The following is a 20633-nucleotide window of genomic DNA, read 5'->3' as shown; positions in this document are numbered from 1 at the left end:
ACTTGTATTAGCTAATGATGTGGTTTTTCAATAGACTTATTATATCATCTTTTTTTTTAAGTCATTTGTTTAGCTTTAACTTTTCACTCATAGGTGAGGTGAAGGAATTGTTTGTACTCTTTAGCTATTGTTATTGTATGATAAGTGAAACTAATTAAATGCAATCAGATGATCGAATTACTCATTAAGAGTTAAAATCATACTCAAAATCGAAAGATAAATAAATGACCGAGACATCAAAAATAAAATAGATAAACAAATGATCAATTGGAAACATCGAAATGAATTCATAATAGCTGATACGGATATTAACGATTACCGGGTTACGAATATTACAGTCATTTTGCTGAGTATGGTAAATGTTGAATATACCAAAACCAACGAGCACTTGGATCATCTATCAATGCATTGTTCTAATTTAAGCAGATGTCTCAAGTTCAAGCCCCGATGCCTTGAGGAAGACTTTTACTATCCTAATAATTTTATCTGATTTAAATTCAGACTAAATTCAATAATATACATGAAGGAAGCACTCTAGCAAAGCTATAATCTATATATCCTTAGAACACGCAATAGAAACTCGTAAAAACAAGAGTCCCTTCATACAAAAGGATTTAAGGGAGAAGAACCAACATTTATACGACTTATGCTTTAATGGGAAAGAGGTATAAACTACTCTAAAAGAACATAATGTATAGGCTTTTCTCAATTACTTCATCGCAACATTGGCAAGGTCGTGCAAGAAACTCGTGAGTTGTTATGAGTTTATTACGGCGGAGGCACATGACCTCCATCTCCTTATTATTCTCTTTTCATCTATTGCCTACTCCTCCTATTGCTGTTGTTTATAATTCTGTATAGCTCCCCTAGGCTGACTAGATTCCATCTTCAACTTTATCACAAATGATTCTTTAATACGGACATATCCGTTTTAAGATTATACTCAAAATAAGTTAAATATAAAAGATAAGACAAAAAAAGAATGTATTGTGCATGCATGATTAGCAGAAAACTTGTCTCATCTGTTAGTTGATCGTTTTTAATCTTAAAACAAATATGTCCATTTTAAGGGAGATCTACTGAAACTTTATTACTTACTTTATACATACTTTTTCGGCTGAACAAATTCTTTATGTTTTTAATTTTTTTTTATGAAAAGTATTTTAACAAAATGTACATAATCGGTTGAGTTTCAATCCAAATGTTTAGCAGAAAGTAAAAAAAAAAAAATCAATCCAAATGTTTAAATCTTGATCATAGTAAATCATTCCTGAGTCCTAAGTTCCTAACGATCAATCGATCATAATTGAAAGAAGTTTATATGTTAACTTCGATTTATGACTTACACAATTACACTTGAAAAAGATCTGTAAATATGAATTATAGCCGACATTTTATACTTCTATACAAAATTCTTGTTAATACAAAATATTAGAGAATATATTATCATATAGGAAAGATATTATTATGAGTATCATAATAATATCCTATAGAATATTAGGAATATTCTTGGAGTACCCTTCAAGAAAGACTATTATATAATGTAACCGATTCTATCATTAATAGATACGTCATTCAGTTACAATATCTCCCTTCTATTATCTGACATGGTATCAGCTTAATCGATCCACAAATATACTTCCGCCTGCCACAACCCATCGTATAAGCCACCGGCCGGAGATGGTTGTCTTATACCATCTCCGGCGGGTATCCCATTGACAATAGAGATCTCTGCACCTTCTTTTGCAGTATTAGGATTTTATTATTAAATAAATAATCTCTAGGTTTCATGTACCCATCGTCCCTGCTAAAACATCATACCTCAAACCTAGCAAACCCCTTTCCACGTCAACCCACCGTGACCAAGCCCGCCTGCTATCTCCCACTCCTGCATCATCACGACCTTCCCACCACACTACTGCCGGACTTCCAACCCTCGCCGACCTCACGTCCGCCTTCCGCCGCACAACCAGACCACCTACCTCCCTTCATCCAAACAAAATTAACCCACTACCCAAAGTCCCAAACCCAACCAACCACATCATCTCCCGCCTCTCTTGACCCAAACCCCACCACAATTGACCGCCCCTAAGTTGACCCCGGTTCCCGCCACCCAAATCAACCACCACTGAAACCCTAGGATTATATCATTAGATTATAATATTAGGAACAAATAAATTTCTCCACTCTACTCCCGTCGTTTATCATGTAATTCATGTTGTTATGCCAACGATAGCCGCCTCGTTGTTCAGTTTACGACGCCACCGCCATCAAACTTGCTCTTTGTCTATAGTTGCTCAAACAACTTCTCTGCCTTGTTGCTTCAGCAACCGCCACCATGGTAAACCTCCGCCACGTCCCGTCATCGCCTTCTCCTTGTCCGCATCGGGTTCGCCCAGCAACCACCCCTGCCAAAACGCCGGGTGGCATGACAGTCGGCGGTACTGCCGCCGCATCGAAGAGCATGGACGTGTGTTGTGTTCTTGGTTTACTGTTATTGTTTTTCTTTTAATTTCATTATACTGTTGAGCTTGCTTTGGCCCTCACAGTTCCGATGTTTCACGAGTTTGCTTCGGCCCTCGTGCACCATTTGTTTTATTTATTTATTTAGTCGATGTTTCATGAGCTGCCACGGCCCTCATGCACCTTGACTTTAGTTTGTGTCTTACGAGTAGTTTCGACTCTCGTGCACAATTAATTTATTTTACGTGGCTTCAAATGACATGATCCTGACACAAGCAAGGCAATCAAAATCCGGTAGCGCGTCGACAACGATCACCATGGCTCATCTACAACAGCATCATCAACTATTTGTGTCCAATCAAAGCGTCTGTAACCTACCGTTTTGACTGAGGGGGTGTATTAGAGAATATATTATCATATAGGAAAGATATTGTAACACTCCGGCCCAAACCGGGTCGGGAGCGGTTACTTATGATAGCTCACCAGGCTGTATACATGGCCCACAGATCAACACGGGTCCTTTACAGCGCATTTTGTCCTCACTCATGCGCATCTCGGGAACCTTCCCAGGAGGTCACCCATCCTAAGACTACTCCCAGCCAAGCACGCTTAACTTTGGAGTTCTTTCGCATGGATGACCATAAAAGAAAGTGCACTTTGTTGATATGAGTAGTACTTCCAATCCCTTTAAGCACTAGTCATTTAAGCCTATTACTGGACCTCTTCAATTACCGTGGGGTGTTACAGATATTATTATGAGTATCATAATAATATCCTATAGAATATTAGGAATATTCTTGGAGTACCCTACAAGACAGACTACTATATAATGTAACCGATTCTATCATTAATAGATACGTCATTCAGTTACAATATCTTCCTTCTATTATCTGACACAAAATACTCATTTTAAATAGGGAAAATGCACGCGGTGCCCTTGAAGTTTCGAATTTTGCCCGAAATACCCAATTTTTTGTTCCGGAAAACTTTAAGCGGCTATAGCTCGTGTCTACGAATTCAGAAAGTGATAATTCTTTTTTTTCAAATCGATCATCTTTCCGAGAACTACGATTTGAAAAAAAAAATTGTCGTATTTGGATCCCGTGGCTAGGAGTTTTTGTACGTCAAAGTTTTTTTTACCGTACAAACTTTGAGTGACCATATCTCTTGGTCACGAATTCCAAGCACGACAATTTTTTTTTTCAAGTCGTAGGTCTCGAAAAGATAATCAATTTGAAAAAAAAAATCGTTACTTTCTGAGCTTGTAAACACGAGTTATAGCCTCTTAAAGATTTCCGGATCAAAAAATTGGGTATTTCGGGCAAAACATCAAAGTTCAAGGGCACCATTTTCCGTTTTAAATAAATGGATAAGAGAAGGGTCATGCAGTCATGCTCATTCATGTGTAAAAAGTGAAAAAAAAAAAAAAATTTATTTCATCTGTTTATATAAATGGTAAAAAAAATAGTATTTTATCCGTCTTTTATTTAAGACAGATACATCTCTAAAGCATTTGCTAATCTTACATTAACTTACAAGTTGTCATAGATAGAACTTACAAGTCTTTATAATGTCCATACTTGCACGTGTGCAGCCCCATTGGGTTTATTGTTTAGTGATTAAGATAATGATGCTAAGTACATAACCTCAACTTTTATCCCTACCTCTCCTCCAAGTCCTACTCATTTATCATTATCTTCATTTCAATCAAGAAAATTTCTAATCATTATTTCTAACACGAGGCTTACAATTACTTCTATCCCACCACTTTCTTCCCAATTTAATTATTATTCTTAACATGAGTGGATATTTTATTTTCTTAAGTCATTTTTTCATTTGTGAAAATAAGTGGATAAATAATTTATCGGTTTTTCTAATATGATAAGACCAGTTCGTAATTAAAATGGAAATTTGCTAAGAAGAATCATGGAAATTGAAGTATAAGATCACTTCTTCAATTTTTAATGGAATAGTAATTGTAATTTTTAAACTAAGGTAAAACCATCCCCACATAACAAAAAGAGAATTTTTCAAGATAGCAAATCAATCACAAATTTTTGTGAAAGACGATAATACACGTTTTAAACTTCAAATGAGTTAAGTATGATAGATGAGACGCGATAATAATGAGGATGCTTAGGAACTAATAAAAGCAAGGTTTGTCTTATATATAAAAGTGGGAGCATAATTAACCCATTTTCATCTAGAGATAGATACTACTTTTCTAAGGTTCTGTTCTTTTGAGCTTAAAGTCACCCCCTCTAAAATTTAGTTCAGCTCCTATAAATTTAGTTTAATTCAGTTCAACAAAAGGGCGTTTTAATTAAGACAATATTCACAACCAATTTAGATAATTTTAGCATAAAAAGGGCGTTTTAAGAGCTCTGAAAACAATTGACTTATGACCGTCCTAAACAAGACTTATCGGAAAATTTAAAGTGGATACCTACTACAATAGAAAGGCCAAGGTAGCTATCATGTATAGGTAAGGGGTCCGTTAAATGAAGGGAGAGCATATTGTATGGTTGAGTGGTGGGATTATATGGAGTATATTAATCAATTCAATTGGACAAGATCTTTGTTTACAATGGTTAAGTTAATAGGCATAGCTATATATTGGTCCTACATGGCTATGCCTCAACAAGCATACCACATGTTGAGGCTACTTGGTGGATTAGTCGGTCCAAAGATTTTGACGTTATTTGATCTATGTACATTGTATTTGTACCTGTATATAATCTGAAAATTTATGGTGTAGTCCGGGACTATAATCGTGAGTCTCGTGGCCGTAATCGAAACGATGACCTTGAAGACAGAGGTAAAGTCGATATATATACCGTTTGAATAGAATACTCCTTAAATATATACAAATGATGGTTTGAATGAATGAGAGAGAGCAACTACTATGAAAAATGTAATTTATGATTGCAGAAATGTCTTCATTATAGATTTATCACAAAATTAGATTGCAGAAGACTTTATATATGCACATCTCATTTAACATAGATCTGCAAAAGTTATCCCTCGTTAAACAAGACTAGTAACTAGTTGATTAGAATACGTTTAAATTACTTAAAAGAATATTAAACTAATGATTGGATTTCAATCATCAACGTATTTTTGGTTAAGATGATTCACTTATATGGTACTCCGTATCATAGTGTAAATGCAACTGAAAGTCAAGTTCAAATCATATATGCTTGTGATTTTCGGAAGTGAAATTTCAACTAAGTAATAACTGATTAATTATATTACTTGTGATGAAAACAAACTAGTGACCTCTCACAAGTTACAACCACTTGCCGTTTTTTAAACTATTTTAACTGATTGTAAGGCGTCATTAACTTATAAAGCATCGCTAATAAGGATTTGTATATTATTATAACCCCGAGTTTAAAATTCCAACATTTCGAACGGTTAACCATGCTCTTTTCGAATGTGGTTGGGCAAGAGGGGGGTGGGAGGAGAGTGGCTTTGGACAGCTTCTGACCGAAGCTCCGGCAGGATCCTACGCTAAACTCGTGCAGTGGTTCTTGTTGCGGCTGGACAGGGCAGAGGGGCTTCGATTTTTGGCCTTATCATGGGCAATATGGTACGTTAGGAATTTACGTACTTTTGGTGAGGCAAGTCCAAATGTTGCGGTGATTACGATGGGAATGGTTCGAGTGGTCATGGACTACGCACAGTATAAGAATGAAGTGGGGGCGAACCAAAGTCCACCAGCTCAATCACATGGAGAGGGGAGTTCGTGGATGCGTTCGGTGGGCAATCTAATTAAGTATAATACGGATGCGGCGGTGTTTAGCAATGGTGAGGTCGGGCTATGAGTCGTGGGGTGTGATGCAGAGGGGAAGGTTGTGGTGGTGGGGTGTCGAAGGGTCAGGGCACTGTGTGGGAACCATCGATAGCGGAAGCCAAAGCTCTGGATTTTGGAGTCGACATCGCAACGAGGATGGGCTCGAGAGAAGTGGTTATGGAGAGTGATGCCAAAGTGATCATTGATGCCGTGAAGAAGAATGGACAGACGAGAAGCCCCAAGGGATTGTGTATTGCCGATATCTTGTTTTTTTGCTAAGTATTTTTCTAATTGTTTTTGGTCTCATGTAAAGCGAGGAGGTAATACGGTCGCTCATAATGTGGCTCGATTGTGTTCGTCGGTGGGCAAATGTGTGTACACTGATGTTTTTCCGGATGCTATTTTGGCATTAGCGGAAATCGATCTAATATAAGTATCCCTCGTTTTTTCCCTCAAAAAAAACTCTAATTACTCAAACAGTCAAACATATCGTTGACCAAGATGATTGATGGGGGCTCTAACTAAAATAGGCCCGAACCGAAAATGATTCTTCCTCATAATTCAATATCATTACCGCTTGGACTGTGGCCCAAAGACATTCTCACCTATCTAACCCAAACTTGTATTTTAGTGAGTCTTTCAGACCATGACCATGACTCTTGTTTTCCAACTTTCACTATGGCTTCTAAGTGGGCCAGTGGCTCAGTGCTAACGGCTCCATGATTGAACAAAATTATGCAGATAAGGTTAACAATAGATCGCAGGTTCGAATTTTTCATCTTATATTATGAGTCCAATATTTTGGATATCGACATAATTGAACAAAATACGGGTATGCTAATGCATAGAGACTTAAGAGAACAAATTTTATTTTATTTTGATTGAGCATATAAGTGGAGATTTATTGTTTGTTTGAGCTAAATCACGGATTTGAATGTTAAACACGAAATTATGTTTATTGCAAAGTATAGAGCAAAGTTATTCGATAAAACAAAGTCTTTACTCCTTAATTCGAATGCAGGTCAGACTATTTTAGCTCGGTAAGAATTCATGTCAAACTAAATCATTTCACTTTCATATTATTTTCAAATATGTTATTAATTAAATTATTTAATTTAATGATACTCGTCTAATGTTTGGGTCTAGTTAGATTAGATAGGGTTGGCTCAAATTCTAGTCCTATGTTACGTTTTATCAGATTTTTCAAGTTGGGTTCGTTTTGCCAAGTCTAGTTATCGGCTTATAGCCCGTCAAACTTGGCAAACCAACAATGTAAATTTCTTTGCCTTCTTGATCATCTTCTTATTCTCCATGGCTTACAACTTTCAAAATCCCTCTTTTCTCAAGCTGATCTCAATTCAATTTCCGCTAAACCTAATTAAAACGGTATCTTTCTTCACCTGGATATTTCAAATTTCTAGTGAATTGAGATTAATTTGATGCAATAACGGTAGTAGTGATCAAAGTTATGTTAAAATTCGAACTAAAATTATTTCTTTAATTTTCCTAATTATATGTTCTTGATTAATCATTTGCTTTTGAATCATTAATTGTTATATCATGTCTGTAATGCTGTCTTACTTCAATTGTTGATGTGTAAACTGCCAGTTTCGCGGAGGATTAGCAGTAGTTATTGTTTGAGACGGTCTCACACCATAAGACGGTCCATTTATATAAGCATTACTCTTTGATTGATAGCAATATGAATGATGGACCGTCTCCGTCTTATTCTAGAAATTGTGGAGGATTAGAGAAGTAAAGTCCTGATTTTTCCTGCCGTTGGTAGTTTATTGCTCAGATTATAACTATTGTGGGAGACGGTCTTATAGGAAAATTGATTGTGTTTATTGTTTAACCAATGAAAAAACCGTCTTATTTTATAATGTGTTTTTTTGTGATGTGATAGTCAGCTTGTGGAGATTCAGTTCTGTTAACTAGTGATTTAGTTCCTACTAAAACAGCTTAATTCATTGAAGTCATTATCAATCAATTTTCAGGAAAATGCAGTATCAGGAAATAAGGAAACATCGAGATTTCTTAGGTTTTGGGTTGTTGATTTAACACTTGATAGATTTCTTTTGTCTCTGTGTTAATGATGCGTCTATTTCGTCGCAGGTACAAGTATGAATTAAGGATGGAGCTGAACTGAAGATCGTTTGCGAATCATTATGATCGCAATGTGAACCAGGTCTGTAATTTTGTACCTAGGTTATGGTTTCTCTATTTTTATCATTTGTTCATGTATGAACACTGTGAGATGATTTCAGTAGTCATTGTTGAACTATATGTATCAATGTATCTGCCAATTAGTTATGTATTGGCCTATTTGGTGTATCAGGGGCATATTGCCTTTGCCTTTTCGCCTCTCCTTCGTTGGTACCAAACCTAGGACCGATGACCAACAGACACTTGGATTAATTTGCTGATGTCAGGAAGTTGATCTAGCTAACTCAAGAGGTCTCAAATTTAACATCCTTGGAATGCAACAATTTTAGAACTCAGGATAGCGAGCTTTATTGCCCTTATCATCCTAAGATTCCTATCCAACTCGACTCTAGGACTAAACTGAATGTTTATACCAAAACAAAAATTACATAGGCCCGGAGTCCCGAACCACACACGCGGCCAACTTATAGAAGGTTTTTACGGTTATATTGCGGCTGCATTTGTGGTGTAATGACTGAACTTTGGTCATGATGACCGATTTTTTGTAATCACAATTAATGTGCTCCTTTCTCATGTGTGAACTGTGAAGAAAATTAATCTCTGCTCGTATGACTAAAACCAGTTTTATTTAGCTAAAAAGAATTTGTATCTCTTGCTATATTGTGGTTGGATCAATGTTCTTGCTTACTAATAGAAATACTTGGTGATTTTGGCTGCCCTTGGTATCTAATCTTGCATATTTGCCTGCATATTATCCACCGTAAAAATACGTAAAACAATTTTCTGATTCCTGTCGCCTCTGTAATGTGATATTTGCATGGAGTGCATAATTGCTATGGGTGATGTCTGATGTCTATGCAAAAGCTGCGGGACTTTCAAATGCTGAATTAGCTCGCACCTATAACTTAGGTATGTAAAGACTAATTCTCATTTCTAGATTTTCATTCTTTTTTTTTCTTCTTAGAAGAAGTTCATGCATCAAAGTCCTGCTGAAAGATGTAATCTGTGAAGTGTTCTAAGAGTGCTCGTATGAGTCGTATCCATAAAGATTGGTTTCACCATGTGATGTTGAGCATGTTTCTTGTGTTACATAAGCACTGATGTATGTAGTAATACTCATAAATTTGACACTAAATAAATCGGAGAATTACAAAGCCATCTAATAAAAAAGCATGCAAACAAGTTTGTAACAATCAGCTAATAGAATGTAATATCCTTACTATGCAAAATATTGTCTTAAAAGCACTTGCCTACGGCAGAATATGAGGCAGGGATGTACACTGCCATACCGTTGTGATTGAAACACAAAATTAAAGTTATTTTCAAATGATCCATGATGAATGTCGAGTGGATAATGCATTGACCGACTGTGTACAATACATGATAACCAACTAGTTTTGTTACCTGTTTGCTTTAGTTATAAAGCTAATGAGTAACGAGCCTTGGCCTCCACTGGAAATGGAAACAACATTTTATGACGATATGAATGCTTCCTATTTTCCACTGAGACTTTGTAATTAGACACAAACATAGTAACTGTGATAATCAAATAACAAATTCCTAATGACCCATTAACTGTAACCCTAATAAGTACGAAACTTAAAACACTGTTAACACACTTACAAATTACAATGCATGTTCTCAAGAAGATGGACCTCAGCAAACATAAGTTAATTCCTCTTGCATCCACAACCCACGAATTCTATGTTTGCCTTGATCCATTTTCTTCACACTACACCCAACAATGTTCTTTTTTTTTGTCCTAACAATACCAATAAACCACCCCAACTTACATAAAATTAACATAAGATACAGTAACTACGAATGTTCTATAATAATATAAATCTCTTATGGTAACCCTTCTTCATAACTGTAACTTGAAATATTAAACTACCTCACCATCCAGTAAAAATTCTTTGTCCTTCTCCAATGCCTCCATAGCCTTAACTTCCAAGCTAATTTCCACATCTATGCTCTTCCCACCATCTTTTCCTGGGTACAAATACACCATCCCATCAAATCGATTATTGGTTCCGCTCCGAACCCTCTCTGGTTTTCCGAAGCCAAAGTCAACATCGTAAACCTTGAACCTTGGCGAGCTACCAACAGCCACACAGTTCATGCCAGCATCCTTGAACTGGAAAATGAACGGATTTGCCTCAAACTCTTTGTTCCGCTTCTCGATGGCAGCTGCATCATGGGCCCCGATAGCTGCCTGAATCATGTCTGCAGCGAACTCTGGCGGGTTTCCAATCAACATTTCAGTTGCTGTACCGGTGAACACTGCCTGGATGAGATTCCCAAAGTAGCTTTCTGGCACTGGTGGGCTGACCCTTTTCCGGCAGTCCACAAAGATGGTGAAAACAGTGATCTCTTCAGGCTTGAGCCCACGGGCTGTTGCCACAGCCCGCCAAATGTGGGTTGAGAGAGACTGGAAGGTGGAGAATGGGGTCTTGTCACCCCTGCCTGAGTTGAGGGCAGTTTTGATTTTGTCAATTGCGGTTTCAGAGAACCGGAAGAGTTTTTCGCGGAGCAGTGGTGCGGTAACTGACTCTGGTTGTGGTGGGGCATCAGGAATGGTTAGAGCAACACGTGTGGAGCGTGCCTTTGTACGATCAAGGAATGGTGAGAGAGTGATTGAAGGGGTCCCACAGCAGATGCTGGCCCATGAGCTCATGAAGTGCCATGTAGAGGTTCCATCTAGTACAGCATGGTTAAATGCCAATCCCATTGCCAGCCCATCATGAAGCTTGGTAAGCTGTGGTAACCACCAACGAAGGTTTAGTTCTAAAATGAGTTAAGGTCGGCTGACATAAATGTCTTTTAAAACCGTAAATTAGAGATAAATCAATGAAACGAAAGGGAAAATGAAACCTCATTAAGGAAAAAAAGTGAAGTTGAAGAAATAAGTAACCAACACAGAGAAGAGTCTGTTGCAAGAAAGGTGATCATATATATTTGTGTGAGACCAATAAGTGTAAAGAAAAATTTAGAAAAAAAAAATAACATTGGAGAAGACACTTGAGAAAATATATTCAAGGGTAAATAAAGTGCGAAAAATAAACAGAATGAAGCTTAAACTCTATCGTATACATGGCCACATGGGGTGATTCTACCAACAGTCTGTACTTCCGTAAGATCGACATTGTTTGTTGTCGCTATCCTTGTGGTTGTTGAATAGTATCTTTCAATGTAGTATAGAAATGAGTAAGTCCATTAATTTTAGGTTTATCATTTGTACCTCTAATGGGACTTTTTTTGGATGATTGAGACATTTACATTTATTTTAGGAATATAGGAGACATTAATGAAAAGGCAAGTGAGTAGCGAAAGCAACTTAATTGGTAAGTATCTCGACCAATTATAAATTTACACGTCAGTTTTGCGAGCCTTGATTAGTCTATCTGTAATCATCTCATCTCTTTGTTATGATAAGTATTTCGTCTACATCACTTGATAGTTAATGGGGTCTACGAGGAGGTGCTGAGTATGACTCGAGCTTTGCCGAGTATTATTATTAGTAGTAGTAAAGAATGATAAGGACAAGAGAAAAACTCATGCACTCTAATATTTGGTAAGAGTGTAGAGTAAACACCATTTATATGGGAAAGAACTCAAAGAAGCTTTACGCTTTAAAAGGCCATGCAATTAAGTTCTGATACCACATCTTAACAACAAAAGGCTGGGGTGTTCTAATTGCGCTTCTAAGTTGCAAATGTGCATATTGTATAGTGTATACTGACTATACTCTGCCTTGTTCATGTTGCTTGGTTGATCTGATTATGTGATGAACTTATAGCGACAAACTACCGAAACCATGTGTAGGTTACTGGATTATATGGAATAGAATGCTGAACTCTGATTTTTAGTTCAACCCGAATTATCCAACAGAAAGAATTCTTAGTAACTATAATACCTTATAATATGGGTGTAGGTATGTTTCATATTGTTTTGACAATATCTTAGGGTATAGCTATAGTACTAGAGACTTTTTGCTTTCTAAAATCAATATATGAACCAAGGCAATGTTAGAAGTTTACAATACCAAAGGATTGTCTGGTTCCAAATGCTCGAGTTCAATCTGGTTTTGAAGAATAATTTATATTTCTGATCCCCGGCCTCAGTTCGAGAAATAAAAATCAGGGGATCGAACCTTTTCTTTTGAAATGTTCTCTTCTATAAATAAGATGTAGGTGGAGTAAGCCATCCAGTCGATAAAAGTCTAAGACATGGGAAAATAATATTTTGATTAATGAATTTTAAGCTTAAAAAATGTGAATGACCCATCGCTGTCGCTTTGCAATGTCAAAGACTAATTAATCACATATACAGGTATTTCCAGCTGTTAGACATGGGGAATATTTAATACTTGAAGGTTGTTAAAAATTATGCACTGCATATCATACTGTCTAGTAATTAATGGTCGTGATCATAGAGTGCCTTGCATGGTTAGACAATGGATTGATTTTAGGCCATTAAATTTAGGAAAAGTTTATTGTACAAACTGTACCAACACGGCAGATTATCTTCAGAGTCTAAAACATTCTTTCGCATCTGCCTGAAGTTGAAACTCTGTTTTTATGTCTATAAACTATAAGAACAGCGTAATTTGTTTCCGAGGTGTAACAAAATTCACTCCGGAAAAACTACTCGCACATATTCACACCAAAGTTTCCATGGTAAGACCGTAAGAATACAATAATAGAAGTGTAAAAAGTTTGTAAGTCAGGTAATTTGAGATTGAAATATTGTGAAATGTGTCTTTAAGTGCCAAGTGGGTAGTTTAGTGAAAGTTTATGTAATTTGGAGGTAAAAAATCGTGCCGGTGAGACCCAGTTTGATGACCTTGTTAACCTTAAACGGAATGAGAACTTTGGTGTGTGTATATGATGGAGACCTTCCGACACATTGTATGTATACATGTTGCATTTTTCAGTAGTTATCCCATGACCTTATGACAATTGTTGACAAGGACTAAATATTATTACTTGGTGAGTCTTACTCCGTATATGAAAGGTCTCGCATGTGAGTCGATCCAAATACTTGCTTGCTAATTCTTTTTTGATTATGTGATTTATGCCACTTTATGGTCGGGTCTAACCAGATAGACCGTCTTATATAAGTTTTTGTGATGGGTTAGGATTATGTGCTTCTCCTAGACTTACACCTTAAGTGAATATTCTGGTTGAATTTTCTGATCTGACAACCAGCATGTTAAAGAATTGATTAATGATTTTTCTTTTACATTCCTCTGTCCCAAATTGCTTGACAAATACTCTCTAGCATTCTTTAAATTTACACCATTTTTCAAAATGTGATGAGAATTTTGAAAAATGGCATAAATTCAAAGAATATATTTTTAACCCAAGAGCAACTTTCAATGTTTTGACACACATTGTGGATGTCAGGCATAAAATTCAAATTGTCAAATAATTTAGGAAGAAAGAAGTATATGTCTATATGTCTATAATGCAAAACGGTAAATATTACTCTACGTCTCAATTATTTGTGATGGGTATTTTAATTAAGGGTAAACGAAGGATTGGGACGAAGGAAGTAATACGGAAATGTACCTGAATAGCCAAGAGAGGGAGGTGAAGACCCTCCAAGTTCAAAACACCATTATAAGGCATCAATTCCTTCATGAAAGATATCTCCGTTGAAGCCAATTCATCAACACTCACCATCACACCATCATCATCACCATCCTTACCATCATCGCCATGGTCAACAACGGCTTCCAACACTTCCACACCATCCATATCATCATCATACATGACCTTAAACACCCCATCATCATCCCTCCCTAATCTTCCACCCAATTGGTAAAACTCCTCCAAAACTCGACTCAACCCGTCTTTCAACTTACTCACCATTTCCTCATATTCACTCCCATTTCCTTTGTAAATTAGCAACTTTTGATTATAGAAGAAACCCAAGTAAGGTAAATCAAATGTTACCAATTGACACTCTTGTTTACCTATTTTTTTCTTGGATTGTACATTGTATTTCTTGGTAATTTTGACTTTGATTGATGGGTTTTTTTCTTGTTTACCATTACCATTTTCATGTTTACCATTTTCACCATTTTCAAGTTTACCATTTTCATAAGCCATTGTTTATGTGCTTAGAATGATGGGATGGGATATTGTTTTGGAAATTGTTACTAGTGATATGAGTAAATTAGTGGTGAAATTTATAGTGAGTAACTTCAATGGTGGATGGTTGGGCAAAGGAAGGTGGCATTTATGAATTCTCACGAGGGTAGCTGACAACATTTATAACTCTTATTACTAACCAGTGTTCTCTTTTCGGTGGGGAAAGGTGAGTTACTACTTAATACTCTCACTTTCTTCTTAGCCGTGATACTCTTTCGCTCCCTTATTTCAATCATTTGTTTAACTTTTTTATTCGGTTACTAACCAAAGACTCATTACTCTTTGGTTATGGATTATAGTGGAATAAATCAAAATGGTCCTTCAATGCAGTTCTCGACGCAATTTTCATCTTGGGTCATTCGGAAACAGCCTCTTTGTGTTTCTAACACAAGGGTAAGGTTGCGTACATCCGACCCCCCTTACCCCGCAATTTGTGGGAGCCATTGAGACACTGGGTAATGTTGTTGTTGTTGTTGTTGTTTGTACATAAACAAATGATTGGGACGGATGGAGTATTAACTGTTACTCTTACCTGAGATTGTTGCATGTATACAACGAGTCTTTATTTTGTGACGATGAATACAGAAATTTATATGAGACGGTTGTATGCATGAAATCTAATCACTTTTATTTTTCGATAGAGGGATTGCATTTCATTAATCAAAAAGGTCAAGGCCCGTGATTACAGTGCTTTGTGAGAAGTGGTTCGTACAAATGGTCAGCTCCATTCACAGGTTGAGACTTGAGACCTAGCAATCCAATGAGGTATTCCAATGTTGTACACTTGTACTCTTTGATATAGTAGGGTGTTTATCTTGATTGTTTGGATAAGACCGTTTCACCCGAAGCTCACTATATTATACTCTCTTCAATTATCTGTTTTCTTTCCATTTCTTAAATTATGTGACGGGAAATTTGAAAAGTGAGAAGAAAATAGAAAAATAGGAGTAATATTAGTAAAGGTACAAAATTAATACAATATCAAAGGGAGAGGGATTCAAACATATGGCCTTTTTATTTACAGGACTATTGTCTCAACTATTAGGCTAAGAAATCTGGATTATTTCAAACTTTATTTTCGTGGTGTTGCTCATCAACTCCTTTGCTTACCACCTAAATAGGTTATTCCCTCCGTTCTAGTCCTTAGTTTACTTTTTTTTTATTAGAGGTATTTTTATCGCAGGTAACAAAAGATTAAGACAAGAGTGAGTAATTATTAAAAAATCGTCGAGTCGAGGGGAAAGGATGATGCAACCTTAATATGGAATGTTTCTATAATTTAATTTCATTTTCTTTCATCTCGAAAATAATTATTCTATATCGTTCGGGTCCAGCCTATAAATTACTCGTATAAGATAGAAGTCAGTGACATTAATAGACTTGTTAGAATAGGGAATAAACTATAGGGTCCCTAAACTATATTGTAAAACCCAACTAATTCCAGGTTTCAATTAACGATAACGATGCATAACTATTTATGCAGCTGCACTATAAGACAAAGTTAGCCACATTACTGCTCTTAAATAACCTCTCATGCAATTCGGTTGCATTATAGTTGTATGTAGTTGAGTCTAGGTTTTGTCCTATTTTCGTGTTTCATCTTATGTCACATTCCTTTCTCGTTTTTTTAACGTCATTTTAGATAGTCGAAGTTGCGATAATGTAGGGAGTTGATGGCATCGTAAAAGAAATTAGAGAAGTTGAGAAACGGACCTCCCAACTCGACTTATAAAGTTAGCCTACACGAAAACACCACCACCAACACTTCGAAATTGTCTCTAGTTTGTTTGAGAGGTGTTAAACTTCACATAAAATAGGCGGTGATGAGATCGAGACAGCGGTGAGAGGTAAAGACAAGACTCTGAGCGTTCAAAACGGTTTCATCTTACAATCAGGGACAGTAAGAGTAGTACACTAGTACGTCCTTGGTTTACAATGTGATCAGTTGTCTCATCATCTATTAACAGTGGATACTCAAGTCAGTATATATGATATTTATATGGATAAGAGTCGATATTGGACTAGATAGATACCCCTTGCGTCTCTCGTTCTCTGTTCAAATCTCCTTGTTAGCCTGCGTATACAATCGCGAGGTGCTAATAAGACAAGACTCCTGAATGTTAATAATACGAGCTAGGTTATCGGCCATGACACTACGTGACCGACTTATTAAGGATTAAGGATGATCCGTCAGGACTGACGGATATTCCGTCAGAATTAAGGATTTACTGACGGATTTTCCGTTACATACTATTTAGCGCCATTGACTTTGTCAACGTGCCAAAATTATCCGACGTATGATCCGTCAAGACTTTACTGACGGATATTCCGTCAGAAATCCGTCAGTTCCCCGTGTTATATGACGGCTCGTTTTTTCCGTCAGATTTCCCATCACTATCCCGAGTTATCAAGGTTTTAAAGGTTCTCACAATCGTATATTCTTACATGTTGGGGTGAATTGGCCGTAGTTAGCGAGATTAGGCAGCGACAACCCTTTTCCTTAACCGAAACTGAGAGTTATTACACATACATATTTACAAACTGTTCATGAGTCAAACTAAAAGTAAGGTTTATTTTCCTCTACTTGAATAATGCAAGCCTAGTATTTCCTTCACTACTAGATTTCTAGCCCTGTTTATAGTCATAAAACACAAATATAAATGTTCTTCAAGTTCATCTAATTGATCAATAAAACTCGAATCATTCTTTCGTAATTGTCGTACCACTTCACTGGTTTGATCTTGGAAGTCTTGAGACCTTTCGACCCAAAACTCGACCACGGCTCGTGTATGCTCCAGCTCGTCATGAAGCCGAGCTATAAGCCGGCTAATTGTATCCAAATCCCGATTCAATATATATGTCCCTTTCGCAGCTGCATCAAGCTGAGCTGTTACTTTAGCCAATTGTTTTGTCGAATTTCGGCCGAGGGAGCCATATATGAAGCCGGGTATGGCCACCACTGTGGCGAGCGCGTGTGTTACTATGACTAGAGTTATTGTTGTTGTTAATGCCACTAGAAACACAGCTGACCCGAATTTTAAACTATTACGAAAATGAAGCTTGGCTTGAACCTTGGCGCGTCTTAGCTCGAGCCGTTTAAGTAGCTCAGAGCAACTAGACTTCACGGCTCGAAATCGTGTTAGTGAGGAAGATGAGGAAATAAAAGGGTTTATGTATTTTGTGAATTTTGTTAATTGAATCAAAATTGTTTCTAAATGGTTAGACGATGAAGGCAATTGCGTGTTTTCAAGGGATTGCAACGTCTTTTTCAGGGATCGGTATTTAGCACGCATTTGATCCGTGTCTCTTAACAATTGACCGCACAAGATAGAAGCGTTTGCAGTTTCTTCAAAGTAGTCGGAAAGAAGAGATTTGTTTTCGGGTTCATTTGGATCAGAGCCGAGTATTTTTGTCACGGTCGGTTGATTGGGCTCTAAAAGATGTTCAACAAATAGTCTGTAAGATAGAAGGCGTGAAGCTGAAGTTGTACTCATAGACGATTTCCATGGAGTTGAATCTTTACGAGTGAGTGTCGTGACACGTGTCCAAAACTCATTGTACGATTCCGTTCTGAAGGCGTTTGCGTATTCTTCTCTTACATCCACATTGTTTGCGACGTGAGGGTTGCTTGGTGTGGAAACTGTTTAATCATATAAAAAACAAAGTTAACACCAAATAGAAATAATCAATGTGTTCCATAGAAATTAAGCGTCGCGGATGTCTTAACCTAGTGGTTAAAGGAGGTATAGACGTATAGTCGTATAGTGGACAATAGATCCAGGGTTTAAATCCCCCCGCACCCGCTTTTGTACTTGGCCTTGTGGCTTATTTGACATCGGAAAATAAAAAATAGACAAATTTAGTGAAGTACTCCTATGTGTTTGTTTAATTGATGTTGGTAATAGTAGGTAGATATTCAAAGGGTTATTGCAAACTCAGAAACATGGGCACCTAGACATGGCAAATAGATTATTCGGGTCGAGGATACTTTTTTTTTTTTTTTTGAGGTGTGGTCGAGGATACTATTGAATAATTTCGATTATAGAATTATCCGTGTTGTTTTTGGGCAATTTTATCTAATTCATATAGTAGAAGATTTTTTTTGGTATAAAAGAGCCACAAGGCCGAATATGTTGCTAATAGGGCAATTTTATCTACTTTGTTTAGTTTTAAGTGCAGTGATCATCCAAGGTGTGAAGGATCATCAAATATTGGTGAGTAGAGACGATGAGATCGACCTAGTAAGGGAAAACAATCGAAAATTTTAACAAAAAGGTTATCTTTCTCAACGTTTTTGGGGGACAATCGTCTCTGCAAGCCCACCCTCGCTCATCCACGGAATTTAAGTCGGTCCGAAACTAGTATGATGAGTAGGATATCTTTAAAATGGGTAGACAAGATATGAAGACAGTGACAAAGAAGTAAAGAACAGATAATCTCCGTTGTTTGTGTGGATATCATTTCACTTGACTGAGCTTTGTAATGAATACTCGTATAGTCAGTCATATGTGAATGCTTGTGTATAGTTGCATGCATGATAAGAAGAAGAACGTGTAATACATGTGGATCTAGTTAGACTGATGTGCATGTATAAAATATAAATGCAATGAATTCTTAAATGCTAACTTTCTTGTTTTGCTGGAGTTTTTAAGACCATTGAAGACCTTTTTGTAGCTCAATTATACACAACTTCAGTGAATAATTTTCACTTGTAAGTGAATATTTAACATTGTTTCATGTCTAAAAAATTCTGTTTGGTAAAAACTACCTAAAAAGGTAATTTGAAAATTGAAAAAGCTAATCAAATCGAAAAGGTAATCGATAAGGTAAATGAAAATTAGGAACTGATAAGGTAGCTGATTATATAAAAAAATGTTTGGCAAACTAGCTGAAAAGGTAACTGATTTTGATGAAATGACGTAAAAGGATATGATAATTATTTAATAGTATAGATTTAAAGGGTAAAAACGGAAAATCAAACCAAATCAGGTACCTGAAATCTCAAATGCTACGGTAGCATTTCATTTCAGGTAGCTTATTTGATCAAATAAGCTACTTGCCAAACGCTTACAAAAAAATAAGGTACCTGAAACTTTGGTCAAATAAGCTACTTTGACCAAATCAGGTACCTGAAATGTCTTGCCAAACGGAGCCTAAGACTGTCTTAACTTAAAACGTCTCTCACAAGTCACACCCAATTAAAATAGAGGTGGAAATGAAAAGAGTTTGTGAGAGGTCTTAAGTTAAAGACGGTTTTAAGCAAGAGCAATTGCATATTGAAATATGTAGCTATATAACTATAATAAAATCTACCCTTGAAACACAGTTTCGAAAAGTTGATCTTATGAGTTATGAGATGTGTTAATGACCCAATCTGACCTGACCTGACCGTGCTGTGTTCATTTTGCAACCCAAATGTCCAATGCAGATGCATTCTTTAGTTGGACATTTGGATTGCAACCCACAAATTAGAAAGATAAGTAGATATGTTAGAGATTTTACTATTGCATGAGAAAAGTGCTTTGGTTTTTGATATCATCTTCTTCATAGTAATCCTTTACACCTTGGATGATCACTGCACTTAAATTAAACAAAGTAGAACAACTCAACTCAACATGTCAATTAGTATAAGGAAATGTTTAATTATCGATATACGGTTAATTTTATTTTGGTAATTAATATAGCAGAAAAGGTAAGGTGAAAGAGATTCGAACCTGATTTAGACAATTTCTTTGGAGCATGTAAGAAAATATTGAAAATTACACAAATAATTAAAGGGAAATATTAAGAAAAGTGAGATAAATGAAAATGGCTTGTTTATATTTATAAGTTGATTAACTTGTCAAAAAAGTTTAATTTAATCACCCTTGCTTGAAAAGGGAAAGTCGAGAACAAGCATTGATTAAGGACCTCAGAATTATGGTCTTATGATTGAAGCTAGTTTAAAAGGCACATTTTCATGTTGAAACTTAGAAGCAATATTCATAATATTTAAATTTTAATCAATCTTTATCTTATTGTTCACCCTTATGATATAATGATGATGATGA

At 36.4% G+C, this 20633-nt stretch overlaps 2 protein-coding genes and 1 long non-coding RNA gene across 7 annotated transcripts; 1 reads left to right on the top strand and 2 right to left on the bottom strand.

Moving 5' to 3' along the window:
• The first annotated feature begins 7447 nt into the window (after window positions 1-7447).
• On the top strand, window positions 7448-19205 carry LOC141606831 (uncharacterized). 5 transcript variants are annotated; one of them, XR_012526840.1, is made up of 6 exons: window positions 7448-7645; window positions 8257-8300; window positions 8375-9334; window positions 11716-11769; window positions 15225-15348; window positions 18751-19205. It is a non-coding gene; the product is annotated as an uncharacterized LOC141606831 (long non-coding RNA). The 5 variants fall into 5 exon arrangements; XR_012526838.1 differs by lacking the exon at window positions 8257-8300 and having other exon boundaries at window positions 7450-7645; window positions 8375-8447; window positions 8598-9334; XR_012526839.1 differs by lacking the exons at window positions 8257-8300; window positions 18751-19205 and adding an exon at window positions 17856-17943 and having other exon boundaries at window positions 7450-7645.
• On the bottom strand, window positions 9896-15536 carry LOC141606829 (BAHD acyltransferase DCR-like). The gene is made up of 3 exons (XM_074426163.1): window positions 15070-15536; window positions 13999-14854; window positions 9896-11183 (listed from the first exon to the last, which is right to left on the bottom strand). Exons 2-3 carry the CDS (start codon window positions 14539-14541, stop codon window positions 10311-10313), a joined length of 1416 nt encoding a protein of 471 aa, XP_074282264.1. The 5' UTR covers window positions 14542-14854; window positions 15070-15536; the 3' UTR covers window positions 9896-10310.
• LOC141606830 (UPF0496 protein At3g49070) lies at window positions 17057-20348 on the bottom strand. The gene is made up of 3 exons (XM_074426164.1): window positions 20298-20348; window positions 20086-20158; window positions 17057-18223 (listed from the first exon to the last, which is right to left on the bottom strand). The coding sequence occupies exons 2-3, from the start codon at window positions 20129-20131 to the stop codon at window positions 17154-17156; spliced, it is 1116 nt and encodes a 371-aa protein (XP_074282265.1). The 5' UTR covers window positions 20132-20158; window positions 20298-20348; the 3' UTR covers window positions 17057-17153.
• Window positions 20349-20633: the final 285 nt, after the last annotated feature.

This window comes from Silene latifolia, chromosome 10 (assembly GCF_048544455.1).
Source record: "Silene latifolia isolate original U9 population chromosome 10, ASM4854445v1, whole genome shotgun sequence".
Taxonomy (NCBI): domain Eukaryota; kingdom Viridiplantae; phylum Streptophyta; class Magnoliopsida; order Caryophyllales; family Caryophyllaceae; genus Silene; species Silene latifolia.
Note: the sequence above shows the minus strand (reverse complement) of the source record. Positions and strands in the feature narration are given on the sequence as shown.